The sequence below is a fragment of the Labeo rohita genome, chromosome 23 (genome assembly GCF_022985175.1).
Source record: "Labeo rohita strain BAU-BD-2019 chromosome 23, IGBB_LRoh.1.0, whole genome shotgun sequence".
In the NCBI taxonomy this organism is placed as follows: Eukaryota; Metazoa; Chordata; class Actinopteri; order Cypriniformes; family Cyprinidae; genus Labeo; species Labeo rohita.
Window position 1 is genome coordinate 10,862,891 of NC_066891.1, and position 27,751 is coordinate 10,890,641.

Below are 27,751 nucleotides of genomic sequence, written 5' to 3' on the forward strand. Positions count from 1 at the left end.
GATCATGTGACTGGAGTAATGATGCTAAAAATCAGCTTTGAAATCACAGGAATAAATTACATATATATAAAATATACATATATATATAAAATATATTTAAATACAAAACAGTTATTTTAAATAGTAAAAATATTTCAAAATTTTACAATTTTTTGCTGTACTTTGGATCAAATAAATGCAGGCTTGGTGAGCAGAAGAGACTTCTTTAAAAAAGCATTACAAATCTTACTGTCCAAAACCTTCTAATGGTAGTGAATATTATTTGAATGTATTATTCTGAATTATAATATTTATTTAAAATTTATTAATTTCCTAAGCAATAATAAACATTTTGTGTGCAGCAGGCAATCGCATGACAGAACTCACTCCTCCACTAAAATAAATTGCCATCTAAAAGCATGAGTTTAATCACTGCTTGGCTTATGTTTCAAGTCTTGTGTGACTTCTCCGAAATGCTCAGTTGTCTTGTTGACCCAAAGCCTGATTCCACACAGTTACAGAACCCATGCTCATCATCATGGTAACAGCAAGAACAAAATATTTGGGAGGTCAGGTTTTGTCTGTGTGCAAGAGCGACTGTCGGTTTGAATTCATGCCGTTTTCATCTTCAAATGGAAAAAGAGCGTCTCTTATTCTTTTTGCTCTCAAATAATCACGTATACATGAATCACACAGCTTGTTGATCCCATGAGTAAAGCGGAAGAGTTCTGACCTTGTTAAGGTTTATACCTATGCCTTGTTTCCACAGGTAAAGAGAGCTGTTTTGAACGTATAGTATCCAGGTTTGGCACTAACATAACGTATGTTGTGATTGGCGATGGGCGCGATGAGGAACATGCAGCCAGCCAGGTAAAATCTCCCCTCTGAGCCCAAGCCTCTGACATGTCACCTTGTTTATGTTGCAGGCAAAGAGAGTTGCTTTGAGCGCGTAATGCAGAGGTTTGGCAGGAAGGTAGTGTATGTTGTAATTGGGGATGGTGTAGAAGAGGAGCAGGCCGCTGCCAAGGTAACGACCAGAAGCAGTTGTGTGACTTCTCAGATTGGACTTCCTGCCTGTGTGTGCTGTAGAGCTTTAGATTAAACTGTTCGGCAGCTTGCGTGCTTCGTTTGTTTCCTCATCTGTAGTTTACATGTGGATGTCTGTAGCGGTTGCTTTTTCCCTCTGATCATCTGAGACCAGCTTTTCTTTCTCAGATCCCGAGCGATCTAGAACACAGCTATTCAACTGAGGTTCTCTCATCCTGTAACTTCCGGTGATCTGAGATTGGTCGTTAAACCTAGTGTAGATGCTGAATCAACTCAGTTGAATACTTCTGTTCTGTGAAACCACTCTGCAGCATTTCTGTATAAAGTTTGTGAAATCAAGAGTCTTTGTGTACACGACTGTTCAAATGTTTGGGGTCAGTACATTTTTATTCACCAAGGATGCATTAAATTGATCAAAGGTGACAGTAAAGCCTTAATGTGTACATTTTTACAAAATATATCTGTTTCAAATAAATGCAGTTCTTTTGAACTTCATATTTTTCAAAGAATCCTGATGCTGTGTTTACACAAGAAATATAAAGCAGCAATTATTTTTGATATTAATAATAAAAAGAAATATTTCCTGAGCAGCGAAATCGGCATATTAGAATGATTTCTGAAGGATCATGTGACACTGAAGACTGGAGTAATGACTGACAAAAATTCAGTTTTGCATCACAAAAATAAATTACATTTTAAAATATATTCAAATGGGAACCAGTTGATTTAAATTGTAATATTTAAAAATACTGTTCTACTGTATTTTTGAACAAATAAATGCAACCCTGGTGAGAATAAAAAAATTCCATTCAAAAACATTAAAAATCTTACAGACCCCAAACTCTTGAACAAGTAAAAAAAAAGAGAAAAATATATTTATTTTTGCGAAAAGATGTTTTTATTTCACAAGGTTTTAGAGTGCTAAGCTGAAGGATTTGTAAAGGGTTTTTTTTAATTTCTAAATCATTTTAGTTAATAATCAAAAGTGTAAACATAAATAACGTTCAATATATTAAAGTAGTAATTAAGATTAATATATAAATGTAATATGTACATAATATTTAGATTTACTTATAGCACTTTACAATAGGTTTGAATTTGTTAACATTAATTAATTCTATAGATTCTACATTTCTGCTTATATTAAAGCAATATGTAAAAAAATAGAATTAATACCAATGAAAATAAATGCAATAATAATTGTTAATGTATTACTGACAAACATGAATTAACAAAAACCTGTAGTGTAATTAAAACAAATATTTACCTAGATTAATAAAAGCTGTAAAAATGGTTGTTAATTAAAAAAATGACGATTAATCGCCTCCAAAATAAGTTTTTGTTTACATAATGTGTGTGTGTGTACTGTGTATATTTATTGTATATATATAAAGCATGTATATATTTAAGAAAAATATGTTACGTTTGTATTAAATATATTTATAGGTAATATCAATTATATGAATGTAAATATATACATGTAAATATTTTCAAAATGTATGCTGTATGTGACTGGACCACAAAATAAGTTATAAGTAGCCAAAAATACATTGTTTAAATCAAAATCATGCCAAAAATCATGAGGATATTAAGTAAAAATCACATTCCATGAAAATATTTTGTGAATTTCCTACCGTAAATATATCAAAACTTAATTTTTGATTAGTAATATGCATTGCTAAGAACTTAATTTGGACAATTTTAAAGGTGATTTTCTCAGTATTTAGATTTTTTTTTTTTTATTTATTCAGCTTGTATAAATCTCAGTTTCAAAAAACTGACCTTTATGACTGGTTTTGTGGTCCAGGGTCACGTATGTGTGTGTATTTATAAATGCACTATAAATATACACAGTATGAATGTAAACAAACGTTTATTTTGGATGCGATTAATCGCAATTAATCATTTGACAGCACTAAAAATAACACCGTTATGTTAACAAATTTCACCTTTTTGTAAAGTGTTACTGTTTTTGATCTGATTTTTTTTTTTTTAATTTGTTTTTAAATGCTTTACTAAACTCTTTATAAACCCTCTGTGGCTGGTTGTGAACTATAATAGTGTGAGTAATCGTCAGAGGCTGTTGTTGTTAGTTTTTTCTCTGTGTGATCTGGTTGTTGGATCTCTCACCTCATTTTCCGAAATAAAGAGTGTGGAACTACAATACAACAATATTAGACAAAACCTTAGTAGAGTGACTTAACATGCCTGCATAGACAATCCTAGAAAATGCTACGCAAAGATATTCTGCTGGACTCACAGCTCGTTTCTCCCCACAGCACAACATGCCCTTCTGGCGGATATCCAGCCACTCCGACCTGCTTGCCCTCCATCAAGCACTGGAATTCGAGTACCTGTAACACTCGACACCTGTATCATAGGCCTTTTTTTGTACAACTATTTAAAAACAAGAGTACACTGCGATCTCTTTTTATGTTGTTGTTGTTGTTGTCTTTGATTATTTTTAAGAAAACTCTGGCTTTTAAGATATTTCTGCACTGTCTTAAGAAGACTAGGACAGACTAGGACGAGGGAAAATGGGATTATAATGGTCAAACCAGGCTTGTAAAGAGCTTACTAAGGTCTTACGTCACACACACTGCATTTCATGTCTGAATGAGGTGAGTTCTTCGTCTTGAAACCGCATATATCCTCACATCTACAGGAATTACATTATCTCTGTCTATACGGTAGACTTCATCTCCACTTAAACAACTCAAGCGCTGTACTCTAATCGAGGATCAGTTAGAATAGACACATAACTCATGTAAATTATTTTACAGGAACTAGATTAAACACTAAAGGGACGCTGTGTGATTTCACATGGTATCGTTTTGATTTTGTGTTTTTTGTAAGTTTTTGGCAAAAAAAAGTCTGTGTATAATTTGTTGTGCCTTATAAGATGTTTTGTGTGTCAGTTTTTATTTTGAGAATGTATGTAGATAAACAAAAAATGTAAACATTGGAGATTTTCTTGAGTTCTGTTTTCTAAATGTTTAAAACACTTTTGATCTGCTGTCAATACTGGTGCCTCTGAAGGAATCCAAAGTTTGTTTTTTTTTCATTTGTGAGGAAACACTCATTTGTACTTTGGTTGAAGTCAAAACAGTTGGAAAGAACAGCAAAATAAAAGTTCAGCATCTGAAAAAAAAGTAAAGCGTTAATAAAGCTGTAGTTTAATCCTGACTGACCACTAGTTGCGAAGCCATATACAGGCATTGTACTGAGTTTTCTTATTCAGGGAACACACCTTTCTGTTTTTCCAAAAAAAAAAAAAGGTTCAAAATTATGTTTAAACAACACTGGACAAATTGGTGTGTCTTACCTTATTTTAATGTGTTCTTTATAGTGCAAACAGTTTTACCATTTACTGCTCATTGTATACTTCTCATTATTTCCTTATAGCGGTTAATGAACCGGAAGTCTCCGTGCTGAAGTGTTACTTCCGTGTTGAAGAATAAGGTGGATAGATTTTATAGGAAAAGTGCATATCATTAGTGCAACAACACTCTAGTTTTACTTTCACTTGAAGGGAACCCTGGGTTATTGTGACATGTATGGCTTAATAATGTAAATGATCTCTTAACTGAAATATGTAGGAGAAAACCCATGAAAGATTTAGGTTATTTTTAAAAAAAAAAAATCACTCAGAGTTTTTTTTTTTTTTTCAACTTCAGGCGCTCAGCGCGCTCCAGCAAAAACGCGAGGCGCCCGCGGCGCATAAACAGCGCGCATAACGCTCACTGCCAATAGAAAACAATTCAAAAAAAACTTTTGGTGTCTATCGCGGGTTACCCGGAGCTGTATGTTTTAAGTTTTTTGCTGATATGACAGTTTACTTAACAGCTAAAAACCAAAGATTTTAAAGCGCTCGCGCTATAATCCTTTGATTAGATTGACAGGACGGCTGATTTGATGGTTGCCTAGCAACCGCAAAAACCGCAACGCACTGCTCTTTTTTTAAAAGTCACCAGAAAAAGGCAGTGCGGTGCGCCTCGCGTTTTTAGAACTAAAAAACGCGTTCGGTGTGATCGGGGCCTTACTGTCCATGTATTCTGCCTCAAGACAGAAAAACTCCGTATTTTCTCCCTCAGCTTTAAAAATCATTTCAAAATCATCCTACATCCATTTACCCAGTCTTTGCAAAGTGAACATGCGAAGGAGATCCTTAACAAAAAAGGTAAAACAGCGATATAGGACGATTTTTAAGTTGAGGGAGAAAATACGATAGGAGTTTTTAGACATACCCTAACTGTCATGAGGCAGAATACACAGAGTTTAGGGAGAGCAAGACAAGACGATCGTTTGACGTTAAAAAGTATATAAATTGTATTATTTTTATGAAAATAACCGATCGTTTCACTAGATAAGACCCTTCTTTCTTGGCTGGGATTGTTTGAAGCCGCATTTAAACTGCATTTTGGAAGTTCAAACTCGGGGCACCATATCAGTCCATTATATGGAGAAAAATCCTGAAACGTTTCCCTCAAAAAACATAATTTCTTCACGACTGAAGAAGGAACGACATGAACATCTTGGATGACAAGGGCGTGAGTACATTATCTGTAAATTGTTCTGAAAGTGGATTTCTCCTTTAATTCCCGGGGTTCCCTTTAACGTAGCTCCGTTCCTAAAGATACAAAAGACGCAAGGATGAGGTCGTAATCTGATTGGTCAGCTTTTATGACGTATAATTTACAAATCGCAGAAAGTCAAAAACAATCATGTGCTAAAACCCCTAAATATGTACATATGGTGGTATTTTTAGCAGCTTGTAACTCAACAAGAGCTTATAAAGTGTGTGTGGAGTCAAAACAACCCCAGGAATTTCTCCACACACGGAGATCTGCTGTAAATAGACGGCGGTTCCGACGCCTGGACGGAATCGTCAACATGGCTCATGAGGACAAGGACCAGGTATGTTGGCGCATTTTGTCCTTACATCACGTCGTGTTTTTAAGTTGTTTGGGTGTCTTTAGTCCGTGCTGCGTTTATGTAATCAGCGTTCACGCTTATTTAAACGAACCGCACTGTCGGAGCGATCACGCCAAATTTAGCTTCAATTAAATCAAACCTGAAAAGCGTAAACTTCTTAATACTCCGCAAGGTGCCAAATGAAGAACCTTATAATGCTGGACAAGTGTTTGAACTTCACTCCGTACGAACTAGGGTTAAAGAAACAGTTAGTCCCAAAATGAAAATTGTCATTAATTACTAAATCCTCATGTTGTCCCATACCCGTAAGAATGTTCATCTTTGGAGCACAAATTTGTTTTTTGACCCTGCGTAGACAGCAATGCATCTGGCACATTCAAGGGCCAGAAAGGTAGTAAGGACATTAAAATAATTGATTTCTTTGTGCACAAAGCATCCTTGTGGCTTCTTAAAAATATAGTTGAACCACTGATGCACAGACCATTTTATTAATCACCATTCAGGGCCCTGAATGTGTCAGTTACATTGCTGTCTATGCAGGGTCAGAAAGCTCTTATAATTTATATTTAAAAAAATAAATAAAATAATCTTAATGTGTGTTCCAAAGAAGAAGGTCTTCTGGATTTGGAATGACATGAGGGCAAGTAATTGACTATTTTCATTTTATAAGAAAGAATTACCACTTGTAAATTAATTTCAGAACATACATGAATTGCTACAACTTCCATACTGTTTGAAAAACAGAACACAACAAGTAACATCCTTTCCAAAAGATTTTATTTGGCGCCTTATTTCTTAGATTTGAAGTACTCCTCGATGACGTCCTTAGCCTGGGATTCTTTGCCGTAGTCCTGCAATCAGAGACATGAAAAAACATTAGATGCATGTTAAATCTTTAACATTTATTCAGCAAAGACTCATTTCTTCCTATAATTACTGATGAAAAACAAATATAAATCATCCAGTTATTCAGTAAATTCAGCTTGTTGCCCTGCTTTGGGACCTCAAGAATCAAAACAGGACCATGAGGCTCGTGCTTGGGCGCTCAATCTAGCCAAGATTTCAAAAAAAAAAAAAAAAAAAAAAAACAGACACGGGGCAGAGAGCCAGCATCTGGACTCGACCTGGCTCAAACAACCTAAACCCACAGCCCAGATATTCCTTTAATAAACACGAATTGTAAAACCCAAGGTGTTTTTCTCCCTCACAACATGAAGTAAATTAAAAACAGGACTAGTCTGACACCCACCTTGATGACTACACAGCTGCAGCCCACCACCTTGCGGGGTTTGCCCTCTCTGTCAATCTTGCACAGACCAACCCACTCACCAAGCTTCTTATTGTCATCAACCTACAACAGAGCAGAGACAGTTATATTTTATGGCTTTACACTTTTAACCAGCGATTTTGGCGTTTTAGTTCAAATCAGGCTTATCGCTTCCAAATAAAAAGTCTTGGCAATATTCAAAAGAACAAACTTTGCATTTAAAGCGTTCATTGAATTTAATAGCTAATAAAAAGGAACTACATGAACATTTTCAGAAGCAACAAGTGTTGCTGCCCACAAGAATAGTCCTTAGCTAATTGCAGCAGTTAAGATGTTCTGGGTGGTCCAAATCAAAAGCCCACCACCAGGGCTCTAGATATATAGTTCGGTTAACGCTTTACTATCAACCAGGACCCAAAACACTGCATATTTTGTCTATTTAAAAAAACACCCAATTCAAGTTTAAGGAGGGCTTAATGAGATCATATGAATCAGGTGGGTTAAATAAAGTAACCATACAAAATATGCAGTGCCATGGGTCTTCAGGACTGAAAACTCAGCCAGGAAACAAACCCTGAAGTCCAATTGCAGGTATCAGCTCCAAAATGGGTTAAGACACTTATAAGGAATTTTAATGATATAGGCTCCAGTTTAATTCCTATGGAAGCTTATTTCTGCTATAGAATAAAAGGTAATTGCAACTTCTCCTGATTTTCTTTTGCAACTGCAATCGACTTAAAGTTTTAGAATTGCATGTTTATATCAGCAATTTTGGATTTATCTCTTGCAATTCTGATTGAGAGTCTGAACGGTGAGAAAAAAAACTTCCAAAAAATAAATGACCTTTTATGCATATTGTCTGATGGAAATTATGCCACAGAATTCAGACTTTTCGCAGTTGAGTTTCTCTCACAATTAAGAATGAGGAAGTCCAAATAAGAACTGCAAGCAGAAAAAGCCTGAATTGAGGCATAAATCTTCCATAAAATCTGCTGATGTATTAAATGTTATTCTCAGACTCTCCTCACCTTGATGAGGTTGATCTGATGCTCGGCACAGAGAGCCTCCACCAGCTTGACGTACATGGGCTCGTCACAGTTTGCTGCCAGGACGCAAAGATGAGCCTGGCGCCTGTCAGAAAGAAAGATCGATCATGACGAGCCTTCAAATCTCCTCCAACAGGTATATGACCAACCACTCCAACAGTATCTCAGACAGAAATTTGGTGACGGATAGGTTTTTGTCCTCAGAGACTTCAGAAGAGGGAACCAAATCTTCATCATAGATAGCTGCAGCAGCATCTTACAGTATTTTAAAAAAGAAAAAATAACTTCTTACTTGTCGAGGGCCTTGGCGGCCTCACGGATACCGCGGGCCAGACCGTCGTGGATGAGTGCGGTCTTCAGCACTTCAGGCAGAGCGGTGTTGACATCCATCACACCTCCGGCAGCAATGCTGTCAGAATTACACAAAAGGAAGTTATTGGGGTGTAAAGAGTCAGGTGCGCACACATGCGTTTAACAACCTGCGGCTTTTCAGACTGGATGTCTCACTCATGATTAGAGTGAAGGGGTATCCGACAAAAGATTAAGGAGTCATCATTAGCCGAGGCCACCTTATGAAAATCACATCTAGTGTCATATACTTACAAAGACAGACATGAAGTTACTTTAGAGGTAAGAGAAACATTCAAGACCTGTATGACTATTTTATAACACATGAGTGTAAGTAGATGTGTATATAGAGGTTTATTGACATAGAATGTCTAATATAGTCTCTTTAGGTTACATTGAAAATGAATAGAAATCTATGAAGAGATTCCGCGAACAACTCGAATTAGGCCTAACCCTGCACAAAACCATCATATGGCTTTATAATACGTGAAATGGTTAATTAAGGATCACGTGGGCTACTATTAAAGCGTTTAGCGTCACTTTGAGAGCGTTTGGTCACCATTCACTTCCATTGTATAGAAAAAGAGTTGAGACATTTCGTTCTTATTACTCTGAGGGGAAAAGTAATTACGTTTCTAAACTTTAGGGTAAGTAAAATAAGTTTTAACCACTAAATAAACCCATTCAGTACACGTTTTTTATTATTAAAACTAAGTTGTGCAGCGATTGCATACTAAAGTGTGCATGCACTATCAGTAACTCGCGTAGCGAGAACAGAATCACTCACCCTTCCTCGGCCATTGTAGATTAGCGATGGATGAGAGGATAAATTCCTGAAATAAAGGCATAATATAATCGATATATCAATTTCCACTCTTTAGGATACATCTTTGAGTATTTTAAAGGCAGGATGTTGGATATTTAAGATCGATTCTGTCGGAGATTACAAAAACTCGCCCTACCTTCCCTCTGACTGCGAGTAAAGAGAACGTCATAGCGTCGACGACATTGTTTTAAGCGTGAAAGGCCCCGGTGGTGTCCATTTCACTGCCTGCGTGGATATCCACGCGTAACTCTTTTTTTTGTGGCATTTGGTATATAAGGTTTGCGTAGTGTGTTATTGTTATAGTATATACTATTATTTATAAAATGTACTGCTTAACAACATTTGAACTCCTTCGTTTTATATTACTGCTTAATCCGCGGCGATGGCGCATGCATCTAAATCCACCACTAGGTGGTGTTGTCTACTCCGTGTATAATTTTCCGCCTCAGCGTTGCTAGACAGCCAGTGCCGCCAGAAAGTGTGTTGACATTCACATTTCACAAATTATGAATTGTTGAGAAATTGAATAACAAACAGAGCTGGGTAGTAACTGATTTCATGTAATCAGATTCCAAAAAATAAGTACTTGTAATTAGATTAAATAACATTTTAAAATACTCGTAATCAGACCGTTTCAACATTGCGTGAGCTGCTGATGAACACGTTTATTTTTATATGAATTATCACTCCGTAGGTTATTTAATCATATGTTACAATGTGTTTGAACGGTTTTTGCCTTTCAAACTCATTAAAATGCACAAATTCATTCACATTATTTTATATTTACATCGAATCCAGTGAATCACAAAGTTCCTTGGGTCAACTGAACCTCTTTAACCTAATGTGTTTATTGATTTTAATTAATAATTATCACATTTGAACATGTTCACAGTTCTCTGACATTGGTTAATGGCCACAAGACATGCAGGTAAACAAATAAAATATTTTTTTAGTAAGTGTTTTATTTTGATTGATTGTTATTTTAAAACGATTTATTTAAATTTTATATTTTTATAATTTAATTAATTATTAGCTTTTCTTTCAATTTACAAACGCCCTGCAGTTCCTTCATGAGCCCCAGTTTGGGAAACCTTGAATTGATGTAATATTTAATGCACTTCATGTTACTAATAACAACGAATGTAATATATTTTCTTACTCTTTGTATTTTTATATCAATAGGATTGTCCTATTTAAATTAGTGTGATAAATGAGTTACACTACCAGTCAAAAGTTTTTTTTTTGGTTTTTTTTTTAAAGAAGTCTCTTCTGCTTACCAAATATGCAAATATTTCTATTTCAGATAAATGCTGTTCCTCTGAACTTTATATTCGTCAAAGAAAACTGAAAAAAAAAAAAATCTACTCCGCTGTTTTCAACACAATAATAATAATAATAAAAACAGTAATAAATGTTTTTTTCAGCAGGAAATCAGAATATTAGAATGACTTCTGAAGGATCATGTGACTGGAGTAACGATGCTAAAATTTAGCTTTGAAGTCACAGGAATAAATTACATTTTAAAAAATATTCAAATATAAGGCAGTTATTTTAAATAGCAAAAACATATTTCACAATATTACTGCTTTGGCTGTACTTTGGATCAAATAAATGCATGCTTGGTGAACAGAAGAGACAAAAAAACAAAGAAAATTAAAAATCATACTGTTCAGAAATACTGTTGTATGGTAGAGCAGGTGAAAGGTAATCTAAAAGTAGTCAGATTATATTACCTAAAATGTGTAATGTAATGGATTACGTTACTAACTACAATTTTCGTCATGTAATTTGCAATCAGTAACAGATTACAATTTGTAAGTGATCTACCCAGCTCTGCTAGCAAAATATAAAAAATCTGTGAACAAATGATACTAGAGCTTATCTTAAAATCTGAACTTTTTTGATTCATATTTGCAACCACTTTTAACCAGTTTATGTCAAGATGACTATCATGCATTTGGTGCACCCTGAAATGTATGTGTTTATGTGCAATCTCAGTATAAAATGCCCCATGCAAGTTCAGGCGTGCCACACATGATGTATATGTGTGTGTGTGTAAAAAGAGAGAGAGAGTGTCTGTGCTTCTGGTAGGTGGGGCTGTCAGGTGAACTGTCAAAACTTGCTTTCCTGGTCCTTGAGTTGTCTGAGTTTACTTTTGTTTTAAAGGTTTAGACAGCTTACTGAAATACCTCGTTTATTCTCAGCAAACCTTTTAGCACTTTTAGAAGATGACCATCACAGTGTATTTCAGCAGTGTGAGTGGCTCTAGAGAGGTGTGTATCTGTACATTTCTGATTTCTCTGAATGTATCTAGCAGTTGATACATGCTTACTTGATGACAAGCTGATATTCTGAACTGTACCTACTCTTTTGTGTTAATATGCTAGACAGTCATGTCAAATTAGATTAGTTATATTAACTCTGTAGAAGTTTGTGTCTGCAGAATTATAAAAAATTCCTAGGTGGTGAAAAACATTATTTCAAGACATTTGAAGTAAATAACTAGTTGTTCTTGTCAAATGTCTTAAAAAAGGAAGAGAAACCAGAGTTTCAGTGTGCGTTTTCACAGGTTCATTGTTTTCCATCTCTGTTTCTACAGGTGAAGCAACATCAGCAAGAGATTTTCCAGTTTCTGGAATCCAAGAAGTTCAAGTACTTTGCTGTGGACATCTCACAATCCCCTGACAAGAAGGAGGAGATGAGGAAGAAAGTGGGAAACCCCTCAGCGATGCCCCCTCAGGTCTTCAACGAAGACAAATACTGTGGGGTGAGTCTCATCTTGTCACCTTGTTTTTGATAGTGGCCTGCAGATCAAGAGCGAAAAACTGTGTCTGTTGTACCTGCATCAAATCAACTTCAAGTCAGGAATTGTCAGTTGATTTAATATTCTAAAAACCAGTAGACTGGCTGACATTCAGGTGAATGCTTAACACTAAACCATGTTAAATCTATCAAATAATGCAATTTCAGTTCAGTAGAAAAACTCGAGTTTTTATGAAAAGCACATAAACTTTGGGATATGACTTGTAGTAAAGCATAAATAGCACATGGAAATCTTCTAAACAAACGATGTGTATGTATCAGTACACACTTTGGGTTTTGCAACAAGAATGTTGAACCGTTGAGTCAGTTCTAAGTGATGCAAAACAGGGTGTAAGTGTTTGTAGTGTATGGTAATGCTATTAATTCTGTTGTGCAAACAACACTTGAAACTTAAGATTTCGTATATTAGCACAGGAGACCTGTCAGGCTCGTTCAGTTTCTTCTAAACCACAGCACACCCTTTTTAAACACTCCCATCGACTATAGATGTTTCCACTGCTTGGAATGCACCAGTTGTCTGCCACTCTGGGGAACATCTTGAGATTGTGTTCTGATGCTCAGAACAGCACACGCTGTTCACAAATCAGCAAATAATGGCGCAGCTAAGATTCCACACATGCACCGTGTCTGGATGTGCTTTACCAGTAATGCCTGAGCAAATGCTTTAAAGATGACCACTTGAAGTGTTCAAGTCGTGTTCTTCCATACTCCTATTTTCATTTATGCAGTCCATATAAAGCTGGTTATCATCTGTGTTTGTGTTCATAGGACTATCAGAAGTTTTTTGAAGCAGTGGAGGATGGGAAACCAGAGGCATTCTTCAAGCAATGAGCTACTGTAGGCACACTGCACTACTTATTTTACGTAATTAAATGAAAAAAGATTTCCCATTAAGCATATCTCTGTATTTTGTATCTACAAGTGAGTCTCTCATCAAATTTGAGATCAACTTCCCTATTTGGCCACTAGGGTGCAGTAATGTCTCAAATACCTAAAATTTTTTAAGGATACTTGTGTTGGGAAGGTTTACCTTGGAAATGTAATAGGTTACAGATTACAAGTTACCCTATTGAAAATGTAAGAAGTATTGTTACTATTTCAATTACTTTATTATAGTAATGTAACGGATTACATTTGATTACTTTTCTAAATTTAAATTTCTTTTTTTTTTCAGTACTTATTTATTTATTTTTGTTGTTGTTGTTGTTCATCATTTTTAAGCATTTAAAACAGGCAGGGCTGACCTTACGGTAGTACTCAACACTGATTACTGCCACACTTTAAAAATCCCTCATTTTTTTATTAAGATTGTAATTTAATTTTAAAGCCCAGCCACTATAATATCAGGCTTTAGGACCTCTTTTTACTTTGAGATTGTTCTGAGGTTAAATACAGATTTAAAATCATAACAAGATATAGGTTAATAGCTATAATACTGTTTTTGAAATCAAATCTTTGCATGGAAACCTTGTGAAAAAAACAAACAGTTAATTTAAAAAAAAAATAAAGCAAATGCATAAACTTAAATAGGAAATAAAACGGTTATTAAATAAGTGTGTCCTATTCTGTGTCTTAAACTCCTGAAACATTGGTGTCTCATAATTCAGAATGGTATTCTGGTAATTCAGAATAGTGACATCAGGACCAGATTCATGACATCTACATTTTTTCTTATTTTGCCTAAATATTATATATATATATATATATATATTAATTTTGTACTGCCCTTCAGAAGCTACAGAAGATACTTGTTTCTCAGAAGACAAAATAAGTTACATTCACCCTCCGGCTCTTAATGCATCGTTTTTCCTTCTGGAGCATCAGTGAGTGTTTGAAACTTCTGTAATAGTTGCAAATGAGTCCCTCAGTTGTCCTCAGTGTGAAAAGATAGATCTAAAAATAATAGTCATTGTTGGAAAGGGTTCAAATACACAAAAATCTTGAAAAACTAAAAAAAATTGTGGGACCTGAAGGATTTCTCTGAAGAACAGCAGGCAGTTTAATTGTTCAGGAATTCTGTTCTTCAGAGAAATCATATACATACATATATATATATATATATATATATATATATATATATATATATATTTAGAAAAATGTAGATGTCATGAATCTGGTCCTGATGTCAGTCCGCTCGCTACCAGAGGTCACCTTGCCATTTCACATTACTCCGACTGTTGCACCACACCCTGGACTACATTTCCCATCATTCATTGCACTGATGACACACACAACTGTAACCAATCAAGCACACTCTATATGCCTTCTACTTCCTCTTCCTAGTGGCCGAGTATTCTGTTACGGAGCGAGGGAGACGGGAAGCGGTCGGATCCAAATGCAAAGCTTTATTGAACAAAGACATAGTCAAAACAGCAGGCAGCGTCGAACACTGGCTAACAGGTATATTCGGGCAAGACACAAGAGCAATCCGTAAAACAGGCGAAAGTCATTCAGCGGCGAACGTAATCCAAGGGACAAGGAAAACGGGTATTCCAAAAAGACAGGCTAGAGTTCATTCGAGGGGCGAACAAAACGACAAGGCAAAGGGTTAAATCCATGACAGGCGAAAAGTCCAGGGCAGGCTGAAGGCAGACAAGATGATATCACAAGGTGAGGATACAAGACTAGAATGACTGGACACAGGAACAAGTCTTAACTCGACTTAGAAACGAACAAAGTCGCTCCATACAGTTGCTAACACTAGACATGTGCTAAACGCAATACAGTACTCGGCAACTAGGAAGAGGAAGTGCAAGGCTTATATAGTGTGCTTGATTGGTTACAGCTGTATCATCAGCGCAATGAATGATGGGAAATGTAGTCCAGGGTGTGGTGCAACAGTCTGAATAATGTGAAATGACAAGGTGACCTCTGGTAGTGAGCGGACTGGCGTTCAGAACCAGATTCATGACAGTAGACATCTTTATTCTGTTCAAAAGTTTTCACTCCCCAGCTCTTAAAGGGGTCATCGGATGCATTTTCCACAAGTTGATATGATTCTTTAGGGTCTTAATGAAAAGTCTCTAATATACTTTGATTAAAAATTCTCAATGGTTTTGTAAAACAACACCCTTTTTACCTTGTCAAAATGAGCTCTGCAAAAATCATCTCATTCTAAGGGGTTGTTCCTTTAAATGCAAATGAGCTCTGCTCACCCCGCCCCTCTCTTCTATCTGTGGAGTGACGATCTTGTTTACTTCAGCTGCATTCAGCCATGTTCGCGCGAACATAGACGGATAAATGTAGATCGGGAGGCGCATTCCATTCACAAACAAATGTAATCCACTGCATCTTCAGCAGCTCAGATGTCGGGAGTAAATGACGACCACTATGTTCATTATTACATCCAGAAACACAACTCCTCAATCTGAGATATTCTTGTCTAACTTACATCCCTGCTTCGGCATCGAAACAAGGAAAGTTACTGGACTGTGACAGCTGGTCTGAGGTAAGAGCTCATGTCAATCGACTATAGTGGGTGCAGCCTCTGTTGGTGTGACGGCACACTGACAGGCATATGAGAACGGCTCGATTTGAAAAAGTGGATATTATTTTTACAGATTAATTAAAAACCACTGCATAGATTTTTATAATTATAGGGTAGATTTGTACATACACTGCCAACACACATTAATGTTCAAACAACATGAAAAAGTAAAGTTTGCATCCGATGACCCCTTAAATGCATCATGCTGCCTTCTGAAGCATCAGCGAGCGCTTGAACCTTCTGTAATAGTTGCATTTGAGTTCTTTAGTTGTCCTCAGTGTGAAAAGATGGATCTCAAAATCATAGTCAATGTTGGAAAGGGTTCAAATGACCCTCTAGGGGTCATAGAGCCTCTATTGAAGACTTTTGTCTTATATGTCAATATGTATATGTTATTTAAACACTGTATCCATCCGTTTTAGTAGTATTCAACTCATGGGTAGCAAACATCTGTATCTATTTATAGACGAACATTTTCTCACGCTGTCTACGTCAGCCTCTTATGCAAGCTAATACAAAACTGCCACTTGCAAAGGCATCCTGGGATGTCTGGATTGTCTGGACTTCTTCAAAAGTTATTACAAATTACATTTGGAAAATTTAAATTATTTTATGACTTTAAAGAAATGCAAGTTGGTTTGATATTTTGTTTAATATGCGATATTTGCTGAAACTGAGACTCACTTGAAAAAAACAAACAAAATAAAAACAAAAACAAGCAACCATTATTAAAGAAGCTTTGAATATACTTTATTACAAATTAGAATTTTAAATTATTCATGTAGATTATGAAAGTAAACAACAGTAACTTCACACATTCATCAATATAGAGAGGAATGATAACATTTTACGGAATGTGTGACAGTGTGTGTGTGTGAGAGAGAGAGAGAGAGAAACATAAAACACAATTGTGTCCTGAGAATGTGTGTATGTGCACGTAAACATAAATGCAGTGCTTATTCATGTGGAATAATTTAATGAAAGGGTGGGAGTAGTGAATGAATAGTAAATGAATAGAAAATGCAGTGAAAGTAGGTTTAGGAGTGTGTTTTGTTTTATGCAGTAGATTGTCCAAGAAAATAGAGAGAAATAGACTGTGTAAACATAAAACATGATCCACAAAACCAGCTTTGTAAGTAAACCAACTACCAACAAACTCGCTATATGAGCTACATAAACGGGTGAGCTGAAAGCTGAGGCATCACAGTGTGCTACATGCTACATGCAAACATACCCCTGAGAAGAAAAACACACTTTAACAGACAATGAAATACATCCTCAAACAAGATATGAGTTCTTTAGCATGTTTTCCAGCAGAAGGAACAAAAGGCTGTAGGAATGTGATCTGAAATTCCAATAATAAAGCATAAAGTGTTCAAATACTGATTCAGGATCAGTTTTAGAACAGGACAGCTTTGAAGAGCCATTATGCTTTGTGAAAACACTGCGCTCTGATCAGCTGAGATCTTAATTCAGGTCAGGATTCTATTTCCTGTTTGGAGGCAGTTTTGGCTTTTGGTCCGAACTTCTTTTTACAAATAGATCAAAGCCTGCAGAAAGGACAACATTATATCCAATTCTTCTGCTGTTTCCCTAAATTTCCTTTTGGCCGACTGTTTGAGCTCCTTAACAAAGAACAACTTAGAGACTCGTACATGCAACCTTGCATACTTCTTATTCTCTTAAGTCTTACGCACACAAACATACAGGTATAAGTTCACTTTCTATCCCTGTGTCATGTTATAAAAAGCAGAATAGGCTTTTCATGCAACACGTAACAAAACATAACGGCAACACGTATAAATAATGAATTAGGCCATAGAAAATGTTTGTAATCACCCTTTGTATGTGTGTGTTTGAATGAGGAGAATTTCTTAGGAAAAGCTGGGCTGGAGGGCAGCGTGTGTTTGGCAAAAGCTTTGCTGGCAGTGAGAGGGCTTCAGACCAGGGGACAACAGGAAAAACATCACAGGAAAAAGAGGCAATACCACAGTGTTTCAGTCTATGGAAATGTCAATGACACACTCTAGGATTCAGAGTCCTGTGGAGAACAGAATTTAATTCAGTTAGATGTTAATCCTATTCTATTATCTGTAATAAAACCAGTGTAGAGCCAGTAACAAAACATGACACAACAAAGCATCTTAATAATCAATATTTTCATACTGCTATTCAGTACGACTATCTAAACATCCACTGAGAATTGCAATATTATATATGATGAATACACTTTATTTTTCTTACACCATTGGCAAATAGTATTTTTAAGCATAAGTCTGACAAAATTAATGGTTAATGCATAAAACAAGAAAATAATTGCCAACAAGGGAGGGAGAAATAAAATATATTTGAGATATATTCTCTGTAAACAGGTTGTTTCTGAAATAAATGTGTTTTTACAGTGAAGTAATTATAAGACAAGTGGGAGTGTGTTTGTACCTTTACAGGAGGCAAACGGAGGAATGAGAACACTGTGTTCGTCTCTTTAGACTGAAAGAAATCTTCATAATCCTGAAAAAGATAGAATAATAATGACTCAGGAGAGATTTTTAGCATGTGTTTTTGTGCTGTTTGATTTTAAAATTGGATATAATATTGACACTTGATGTTGATCTTTCATGAATATCAAACTAAAGAAGAGAACCTGCTAATTCAGATTCTATAAATTATGCTATTTAACATCCATTAACAATCTCAAATGAAATAATGTTTTTTTTTTAAATAAGTTTCTTATGCTCATCAAGGCTGCATTTATTTGATCAAAAATACAGAAAAACAGTAATATTGTGAAATATTATTTCAACGTAAAATAACAGTTTTCTATGTAAATATATTTTAAAATGCAATTTATTCCTGTGATGCAAAGCTGAATTTTCAGCATCATTACTCCAGTCTTCAGTGTCACATGATCCTTCAGAAATCATTCTAATTTGCTGATTTATAATTACTGTTGAAAACAGTTGTGCTGCTTAATATTTTGTTGAAACCTGTGATATTTATTTATTTTTTTTTTATTTAAAATAAAAATATTTTGTAAGAATATAAACAACCATTTAAAGGTTTGAGGTCAGTACTTTTATTTTTTTCTTTTTTGAAAGAAATTAATACTTTTATTCACCAAGGATGTGTTAAAAAAAAGTAGTGAAGACTTATATATATATATTGAACAAATGCTGTTCTTTTTAACTTTTTATTCATCAAAGAATCCTGAAAAAGTATCACAGGTTCCAAAAAACAATATTAAGCAGCACAAACGTTTCCACTATTGATTAAAAAAAATAATAAATCAGCATATTAGAATGATTTGTGAAGGATCATGTGACACTGAAGACTAGAGTAATGCTGCTGAAAATTCAGTTTTGTATCAAAGGAATAGATTATATTTTAAAATATATTAAAATAGAAAACCATTATTTTAAACTCTAATGATATTAAACAATATTACTGTTTTTTCTGTATTATTAATCATGTAAATGCAGCCTTGATGCGCATAAGAGACTTCTTTAAAAACATTAAAAATCTTACTGATCCTAAACTTTTGAATGGCAGTGTATACCATAACATATTTTTTATTAATTATTTAATTATATATATATATATATAACTTTACTCATAACAAATCTCTTTATATTAAACAAAATCACCTGGTCATACAATACACAAAAAAAATACACAAAAATAGTTCAAATGTGTCTTGCCCTCCATTAGTGTCAAACAGTTAATCACTATGACATGTTAAAGAGGCAGATCTGCTCTTCTGATTGGCTAAAAGAGATGCTGGAGGCAGGTTCTAAGAGTAATCAGGATTATTGAGAGATTAGATCAGTTGGGTGCTCAGCAAAATCCAGCCACTTCCATGAGTCATTCACAAAATATACAAACCTTAGGTGTTAAATGATGAATCATTTCTAAATTAAGATTCAAACTCATAAATGTCTTTGATTCTTCAGCCATTTATGGCAAGACAAGTCATAGTAGCATATTACACTATAACTCTAATTATAAAAACAGAGTGTGTGTAGGTGTGAATTCGAATATTAGGTTGTGTTTTGCCTGCAAAATCTTTTTTTTGAAACTTTAAGATTTGTTTTTGGATGACTACCTTATATAGGATCTAATGCTTTAATGTGATTGGCTATAGAAAACACAATAAATACCACACTAGAATGTAATTGGCTTGAAAAGAGGATGGTGCCACACAGCTTGCCCCATGGATCTTTGTTTACATATATTGATTTTTAATAAACATCCTCTCAAACCAACCCAATGTGGACTCATTGGCCAGACAGAGAGCTTTTAGCTTATCATTGATTTAAGTGTCTGAGAGAAACAGAGTATTACTTCAACAGAATCCCTCAGACATCTTACAGAACCAATTAATGCGTATGAATCGAGGTCTGTGGTATATCGATGAAGATATAACCGCTGTGCGAGTATCCAACTATAAATTCGCTTCTGATAGAAGATTATTGGTTAATCTTCGAACAAGTTAAGTGAGCCTGTTTTACATCACCTGTCCAGTGTTTAAAACATCAAGCATACGTATTAGTTTCGAATGAAACGAATTGATGACTCACCCCGCAGTAGTCCTCTCCATTGAAGATCTGAGGGGGGAGAGGATTGCCCTTTTCAGGTTGTTTCTCCTCAGGAATGTTCTTATACATCCAGAGCCTCTGATCCTCCAGCATGGTAATGTCAACTTCCTCAAAACTGATCCGGTTGGCCTCCAGAAAGCCAACGATGGCCTGCTGACGTTTCTTCACCTGAGGAATCACACAGTGAAGCATTTGGTCAGTGACTCTCAAACTTAAGTATGAACGTTTATGAGTATAGTAAATTCTAAAATGCTTTATGCATGGAATAAGTAAAGGTTTAAAGTATTACTATACAGTTATACATTTCTTTGTGCATTAGTATCTGTATGTCCATTCTGAAAACACACAGATGGAAAGCACTCAGTGAAATTCCCATTAGCCGGATGTAGGAGGAAAGTATTGATCGTCAAAAAGGGATTTAATTGAAACCAAATGTAAAACATACAGTTGGGACTTCAGACACACCTAAAAAATCCCTAAGAATATGACTATGCATTTAAAGCACATCAAATTAAACACAGAAAATGATGAAAGACTTCGTGTGTAGGTTTCATTGTGCTTTTGAGTGTCTATTTATGTGGTCAAAAGGTTATTTAACATCTGTTCTTTGTCTGGCGTCCTTTGTTCCTAAATCCTTCCCCATATTAACATTAAATAAACATTTTGTCCTTATCTTACCCACTTGTCTGTCACCCTCCGCACTCAGCTCTCTGTCTGTCGCTGTACTGTTTAAAAACTCAAAAATCTAGTGCTACAAAGGCAAGCAAAGTAGATTTTCCAAAGCGTAAACATGTCTTTTTTTAAATTCCTAGCACTTGTAGTTAATGAATACATGATTGAGAAGTGGCAAACAGAGATGAAAACACTTCCAAAAGGATAACAATCCTTTTATAAACACCTCCCTCGAAAGAACAACAAAGTAGAATTAATTGATGCTTCAGTTTTAACGTTTTCACAATTTAGCTATAAAGCAGATCTGAATGTACACTACCACTCAAAAGTTTGGGATCGGTATAATTTTTAATGTATTTTAAATGTTTTTTAATGCTTATCAAGGCTATGTTTATTTGATCAGAAAAAAATTATATTGTGAAATATTATTATGACGTAAAACAACATTCTTCTATTTTAATGTACATTAAAAATCTAATTTATTTCTGTGATGAAAGCTACATTTTTCAGCATCATTACTCTAGTATTCAGTGTCACACGATCCTTAAAAAAATCATTCTAATATTGTGGTCTATGCAGGATCAGAAAGCTCTCGGATTTATTATGAGTGCTGGAAACAGTTGTGCTGCTTCATTTTTTAAATTTTTTTTTTGAACCTGTGATACTTTTTTCAGGATTCTTTGATGAATAAAAAGTTAAAAAGAACAGCATTTATTTAAAATAGAAACACTACTGTTCAAAAAGGTCAGTACATTTTTATTGATACTTTTATTTACCAAGAATGTGTTAAATTAATAAAAAGTGATAACATAGATTTACATTGTTAGAAAAGATTTATATTTTGAATAAATGTTGTTCTTTTTAACTTGTTATTCATAAAAAAAAAACCTGAAAAAAAGAATCAGGGGTTTCAAAAATATATTTGGCAGCACAAATTTCCAGCATTGATAATTCTAATAATAAATCAGCATATTAGAATGATTTCTGAAGGATCATGTGACACTTAAGACTGGAGTAGCAGCTGATGAAAATTAAGGTTTACATCACAGGAATAAATTATATTTTACAGTATATCAAAATAAAAAACATTATTTTACATTGTAATAACATTTTGCATTATTATTGTTTTTTTCTGTATTTTTGATCAAATAAATGCAGTCTTGATGAGCATAAGAGACTTCTTTAAAAAAATATTATTATAAGTCTTACTGATCCTAAACTTTTGAGAGGTAGTGTATCTGGAGCTAACAAAATGCTTCAAAGGGTTAATTCTATCATAGTTTATCATTGTTCCAAAAACATGGAAAAAAAAAATAATAATAATTTTCTTTAAAAAAAAAATGGAAGAAAGAAAATCATACAGATTTGGAACATTATGAGCATGAGAAACACAGTAAACATAACTATGTCAAAACTTGAAATAAAACTAACACTGACAGAAAGAAAATATAATATATTTTTTTTAAAATGACACTTATTTTATTTTAGCTAGTTAAAATAACAAACTAAATAAGCTCAAACGTAATTTAAAAAACTATATAGACCTTGAAATGAAATAATAAAATAGACAAAAACACAAACTTACTTAAAGCTTAAATGCAGGGTCAGAAAGCCCTCGAATTTTATTAAAAATATCTTATTTTGTCCTGAGGTACGAAGGTCTTACAGGTTTGGAATGACATGAGAGTGATAAATTAATGACAGAATTTTTATTTTCGGATGAACTATTCCTTTAAAATAAAACAGAAAATATAAAAATAACTTCTGATTCATTTGTCTGATTCTATAAATAGTGCAATGAATCAATGGTACTAAAATAACACTGGTGTGTAATTGATGACAGAATGTTCATTCATGGCTAATCTATCCCTTTAAGATAAAAATGTGTGTGTACCACCTTAAATCTTTAAACTATTGCACGCCACACACATAAACACACACTTAAGCTAATGGATTGGCTATATGTAATCCTTTAGCTAATGGTATACATGCATTATCCCTTGACTGACTCCAGGACTGACACTTGTTCCGTCTGCGCACCTATCTACAGTATATGAGGCCTAGTTTCAACAGCTGTTTGAGAGGGCGTGACTTACAAAAACACACACACATACACGCCCTTGTTTGGCAGTATTAAAGTGTGTTGTCCAGAGAGAGTGTTTTTGGACATATTCACATTGTGGAGGAGGACAGATGGAGTACAAAAAGTCCCCTGCCTTACCTCACCTCGCCTATCTTTGTCTCTCTCTCTCTATGCTGACTTTGCAAAGCGTGTTGCTGGGCGGCCACTGCATGCAGAGCTGTTCAGATGGATTCTGTCACTAAACACACACATACACACACACCCCTGTGCACACAGAAAGCACAAGTGAATGAAGATCTCACACAAACATGCACATGTCTGACAGCAAGAACGAAAGTGAGATTCTTTCTAAAGGTAGAGCAGCTCTCCATTAAACATTAAGCCCTGTCTGTGCTTTTTAAAAGCTCTATAAAACTCCGACCTGATAAACAGAGAGCAGGACAATAGCAGCTATAGCCTTGTGCCTGTGGACCCAGCGCAGGCATACAATGCAGCTATTGTTTATCCTCAAAACAAAATACTGAAGACATAGACATTATCTGTCTGTATGATTCAGTTTAAGAACTCAACTGCACTATGTCTGCAACAACCTTTTAGTTAATATAATAAATATTCACAAATTGTTTTATGTAAATACGTTGTAGCATTAAGTTACACCAGTGGTGGGAAAAGGTGGTCTTTATGAGTGACTCATTTCTTAATTCAACCGATTCGTTTAATAACACTGATTGGTTCAGAAAGGAAACTAGTCAACTGTTTTTATAAGCGAGTCATTGAGTCATTTGTTGAATCGATACATTTAACCACTCGGATTCATTTATTCATTAAAATCAAACGCCGCTACTGTGTGTTGCTGAGACGCACAGCAATTCTGTTTTTGTTTTGTTCGGAACTATTTTCGCTGGCGGAGCAAAAACACACAAAGTACCCAGCAAAATTGCACCTAAAAAGTAAGTTACTCAATATTAACCTCTGTTTTATCAGATTGTTGTATAAAAGCATTATCATAATTATGCTATATCCTAATATATCGTGCTGCCTCGTGACCAAGGCAGATTCAAAGTCATTCTGAAATATATGGAAATACAGCACTTTCACTGATGTTCCTTTTTCGCACAGACGTTAATAGGTGGTAAAGATACATATGAGCAGAATTAATTAAGATATTAGCCTAATATTTCACCTACCTGATAGGAAATGATAAGAACAAATACAAATGTCATGATTCTTGCCCTGGAAATCCTTGTTCAGTTTGGGCAACCACAAATGCCTTTTGTTCCCCAGACAGTTTTTTTTTTTTTTGCACTCTTCTCCTTGATTTGTTATAACTTTAGTCTACAGTACTCCAAATGTTTTTCCTGGTCCCACCAATTAGTACAGCTCAAAACATGACAATAACTGACCATATTCAGGAGCAAAAATCAGCTAAATTTGTTTACGTTCAGTGCTCTCAATATGGCAATTAAAATATTTTTATACCTGTTTTACAAATGAGGACGTCCCCAAAGGGAGATTTTTGGAGATTTTGTCAGGTTTAGTTCATTTTTGGGTATAAATTTATCCCCAAAATATCGTTAAAGGGATAGTTCACCCAAAAATGAAAATCTGTCATTAATTACTCATCCTCATGTCATTCCAAACACTTAAGACTGTTCATTTTTGGAACGCAAAGATACTTTTGATGAAATCAGAGAGCTCTCTGACCCTCCACAGACAGCGAGGGTCCAAGAACATCGACAGAATAGTCCATGCGACATCAGTGGTTCAACCGTAACCGTAAAGCTATAAGAATACTATGAGAAAACCAAAATTCTTCTCCTCTGCATCACCCTAGCGCCATATTGGACAGCTCCATAATGCATGTGTGCGCTGTACTCTGAATGTAAACAACGTATGCACACTGTGCTGTTGACATAGAACATGTATGCGCCGTGCTTTGTTTACGTACAGATGAAATCGCATGATCGCATCGTGGTACCCTCCAATCTATCGCTGGGGTGACCGAGAGGAGAAGAATTGTTGAATAAAGTCATTATTATTGTTGTTTTTCGTAGAATTACGGTTGATTCACTGATGTCACATGGAATATTTTGTCGATGTACCTTTCTGGGCCTTGAATGCGGAAAGACTCTTGATGTCTATGGAGGGTCAGAGAGCTCTCAGATGAGTAATCAATGACAGAATTTTTATTTTTGGGTGAACTAACTCTTTAATTAGGTAAACAAAATATGGTTAAGATATGACTTGGATCTGAATGTACATCATTTGTAACTTTTTTTTTTAACTACATAGAATTTTTGCATGAGTAAAACTTTCAAAAGAAAAGATTAAGTGCATTTTTAAAGAAAGACAAATCCCACACAAGTGTGTGTCATCCTGTTTTGAATCAATGCGCTGAATGCACTCTTACCACTCAGACTTTCTTAACACACTTACTAAGCCTATATCACTGTCGAACCTGTCTCTCCACTAAGCTCAGCTGACTGAAAATCACTCAGTGAGTGCTCTCAATCTCATTCTTGTGTAAAGTGCAACGGTTGGAGGTGGATGAGTGTAACGGGTGGAAAAGGTTAGTCAGGGTATGACCTTTATTATCCCCTTCTGATCATGAGAGCTAATGTGAATCGGAGTGTGTTTGTGTAGCTGTAAGTACAAATATTAACCCTCACTACCATCACTCATTTGATCCTTAAATTGGCTTTTAGTATAGATTGGTTTCGTCAGCCATCACTTACTTCACCTCAACAACGGCCTCTTGAGACAAAACAAGTTATATAACAAACAGATCAGTAAATTGAGTGAACACACACAGACAGTAAGTCTGTCCACCCATCACATGCAAGTTATTAAATAAAACATTTTATTTTTCTTTTCTAATGATGATCTTGTTTGCCACGCGCAGAAGAATGTGAGCATAAATGAGATTTGCCTATATATGAGAGCAGAGTGTGCTGAGACCACAGAGATTTAAAAATAGCTCTTTTTGGGTAAACAATCCGGGTCTTGTAGAAATAAGGAGATAGCGGAAATCGGTGCATAACTCATTTAGGCTATTACCTCATTCTGGTACGATTAGGTTACAGTGCTGAACTGTACTTCCCTCTCTAACTGCTAACAACTAAAAACACATGCTTCATCTCCATATCAAAGCTGTCAAATACAGTGAGTCACTATGCAAACATAATCTGATAACCATCAAACACCAAATGAATGACATTACAGGAAAAAAGGAATACAGTCGCCCTTCCTTCCTCCCAGTCTCTGTTCAGAGACTGTGATTTCTTCATTTAAAGAACTAAAAATCAATGTCACTGGATGGACCAGCCTGCTAAAAGGCTGAAATATAATCCCAGCCCTGAATGAATCAGGATATTTCTTGTGCTTTCCCTGCAGGCTGTAAAACAGAGCGGTTAAAACCGAGCTGATCTGCACGCTAGTGATTGTGGCACTGGAGTTGGCAGTGGGTTGGCTTTTACTGTAAACATGCACTTTGTCCAACCTTTAAGCTTTATGGCTGTTTGCAGTGCGCCGAGGTGGACAAGAGCTTTGGATTATCTCAGATACAGCACAAACCACATTTGAATCAAATGACTGCTGAATATATAGATCAAAACTGAGTTTGGCAGTGGTTATGTAACTAATACATTTAAGAGTCATAATAAGTCATATCTATCCAGAATGTTCTGCACGGTGTGGTTGAAAACAGCCTCAGCCCCAGCTTCAATGTAAAATACCAAAACGTACCACAGTTATGCTCTCATATCGTCTGTTTATGGGGAAATTATTCTTGTAGTGCCATGTAAATACTATGAACATGGATATTTCAGATCAATGGCTTATATTAGAAGTATCATAGTATTGCTACTGTAAGAGAGGATGGAAAAAAAACACAAGTTCATGAAGTGGCCAGGGATTACTTGAAAATAAACGCCCAAAATGTATTCTTATTTACATACTCATACATGCACACAAAAACCTTACTGAGTCCCATAAATGTATCATGAAGTTATTCATCTAAATCTATGACATTCATACATTATCTGTTTAACGTGATATCTAAATAATTATTATATAAAATAGATTATGAAATTACAGATCACTTAATGAAATTTAGCTGTCGTTTGATGTAATTCCTGGCAATCTCCGGTTTTTCAACGCGCAACTCTGAAATGCGCGGTGTAAACATGTTACTCACCGCGACAGACCCGGACGAGGAGGCGACATACACTCTGATGACCATCCTAATCCTCACTTGCCCTCCCGCGAAAGAATGAAGGCTGGGAAATGTTGCGCTCTCCCTTTCTAGACTTCTTTGGACCTGCGCTGACGTCAACGTCACCCTTTGAAATTAAAGTGAGTGCGCGCGCCCGCTGTTCTATAATAAAGCCGCTCGCGCTCCATCAGTGCACTTCACTCGGGAGCGCGAAGAGACTCGCAGCGCTTATCCTCTGGCTCCAGCTCAACACGTGAATCATGGGAAATGTAGTTTCTATCTGTGATTATCAAGTCAAATACCTAAAAATGTATGTAAATCCTCCTTTTAAGCATAATACATTTTACTGTAATAGTTAGGATGTTCCTGCGAAGTCACTAGTGTGTTATCATAATGAATGATATGACAAACTACTGAATATAAGAAAATA

The 27,751-nt window shown here is 35.4% G+C and overlaps 4 protein-coding genes and 1 non-coding gene across 16 annotated transcripts in view; 2 read left to right on the forward strand and 3 right to left on the reverse strand.

Annotated features, from left to right (window-relative positions):
• eya4 (EYA transcriptional coactivator and phosphatase 4) overlaps positions 1-4,180 on the forward strand; it is a 43,749-nt gene extending 39,569 nt beyond the window's left edge. For 10 of the 12 annotated variants that reach the window (XM_051097101.1, XM_051097105.1, XM_051097104.1 and 7 more), the window contains 2 exons: positions 906-1,006; positions 3,306-4,180. In XM_051097101.1, coding sequence (XP_050953058.1) covers positions 906-1,006; positions 3,306-3,386 — 182 coding nt within the window. In that variant the 3' untranslated portion in view covers positions 3,387-4,180. Of the gene's footprint in view, positions 1-748; positions 850-905; positions 1,007-3,305 lie in introns of all 12 variants that reach the window. The other 2 variants (XM_051097103.1, XM_051097108.1) reach the window with 1 other exon arrangement.
• A 2,541-nt stretch (positions 4,181-6,721) lies between these two features.
• On the reverse strand, positions 6,722-9,640 carry rps12 (ribosomal protein S12). Its single transcript, XM_051097305.1, has 6 exons — positions 9,585-9,640; positions 9,410-9,455; positions 8,567-8,683; positions 8,257-8,359; positions 7,211-7,312; positions 6,722-6,812 (listed from the first exon to the last, which is right to left on the reverse strand). Exons 2-6 carry the CDS (start codon positions 9,421-9,423, stop codon positions 6,750-6,752), a joined length of 399 nt encoding a protein of 132 aa, XP_050953262.1. The 5' UTR covers positions 9,424-9,455; positions 9,585-9,640; the 3' UTR covers positions 6,722-6,749.
• Positions 8,759-8,834, reverse strand: LOC127155335 (small nucleolar RNA SNORD101). Its single transcript, XR_007825582.1, has one exon. It is a non-coding gene; the product is annotated as a small nucleolar RNA SNORD101 (small nucleolar RNA).
• Positions 9,641-11,566: 1,926 nt separating the features above from the next.
• zgc:153284 (uncharacterized protein LOC751696 homolog) lies at positions 11,567-14,297 on the forward strand. The gene is made up of 3 exons (XM_051097306.1): positions 11,567-11,721; positions 12,048-12,215; positions 13,040-14,297. Exons 1-3 carry the CDS (start codon positions 11,677-11,679, stop codon positions 13,100-13,102), a joined length of 276 nt encoding a protein of 91 aa, XP_050953263.1. The 5' UTR covers positions 11,567-11,676; the 3' UTR covers positions 13,103-14,297.
• Positions 14,298-17,237: 2,940 nt separating this feature from the next.
• Positions 17,238-27,554, reverse strand: sh3bgrl2 (SH3 domain binding glutamate-rich protein like 2). The gene is made up of 4 exons (XM_051097365.1): positions 27,304-27,554; positions 20,336-20,521; positions 18,198-18,269; positions 17,238-17,799 (listed from the first exon to the last, which is right to left on the reverse strand). Exons 1-4 carry the CDS (start codon positions 27,346-27,348, stop codon positions 17,785-17,787), a joined length of 318 nt encoding a protein of 105 aa, XP_050953322.1. The 5' UTR covers positions 27,349-27,554; the 3' UTR covers positions 17,238-17,784.
• Between the last annotated feature and the right edge of the window lie 197 nt (positions 27,555-27,751).

Bases quoted from the DNA above. Each gene is read 5' to 3' on its own strand.
- rps12 (XM_051097305.1), bottom strand. The intron at 7,313-8,256 runs GTGAGGAGAGTC...GCTCTGTTGTAG, and splicing joins ATCAGATCAACCTCATCAAG to GTTGATGACAATAAGAAGCT. The intron at 6,813-7,210 runs GTGGGTGTCAGA...CTCTGATTGCAG, and splicing joins GCAGCTGTGTAGTCATCAAG to GACTACGGCAAAGAATCCCA.
- zgc:153284 (XM_051097306.1), top strand. From the start codon at position 11,677: ATGACCATCACAGTGTATTTCAGCAGTGTGAGTGGCTCTAGAGAG. The intron at 11,722-12,047 runs GTGTGTATCTGT...CTGTTTCTACAG, and splicing joins GTGTGAGTGGCTCTAGAGAG to GTGAAGCAACATCAGCAAGA. The intron at 12,216-13,039 runs GTGAGTCTCATC...TTGTGTTCATAG, and splicing joins ACGAAGACAAATACTGTGGG to GACTATCAGAAGTTTTTTGA.
- sh3bgrl2 (XM_051097365.1), bottom strand. From the start codon at position 27,348: ATGGTCATCAGAGTGTATGTCGCCTCCTCGTCCGGGTCTGTCGCG. The intron at 20,522-27,303 runs GTGAGTAACATG...GTGATTCCTCAG, and splicing joins CCTCGTCCGGGTCTGTCGCG to GTGAAGAAACGTCAGCAGGC. The intron at 18,270-20,335 runs GTGAGTCATCAA...TATCTTTTTCAG, and splicing joins ATGGAGAGGACTACTGCGGG to GATTATGAAGATTTCTTTCA.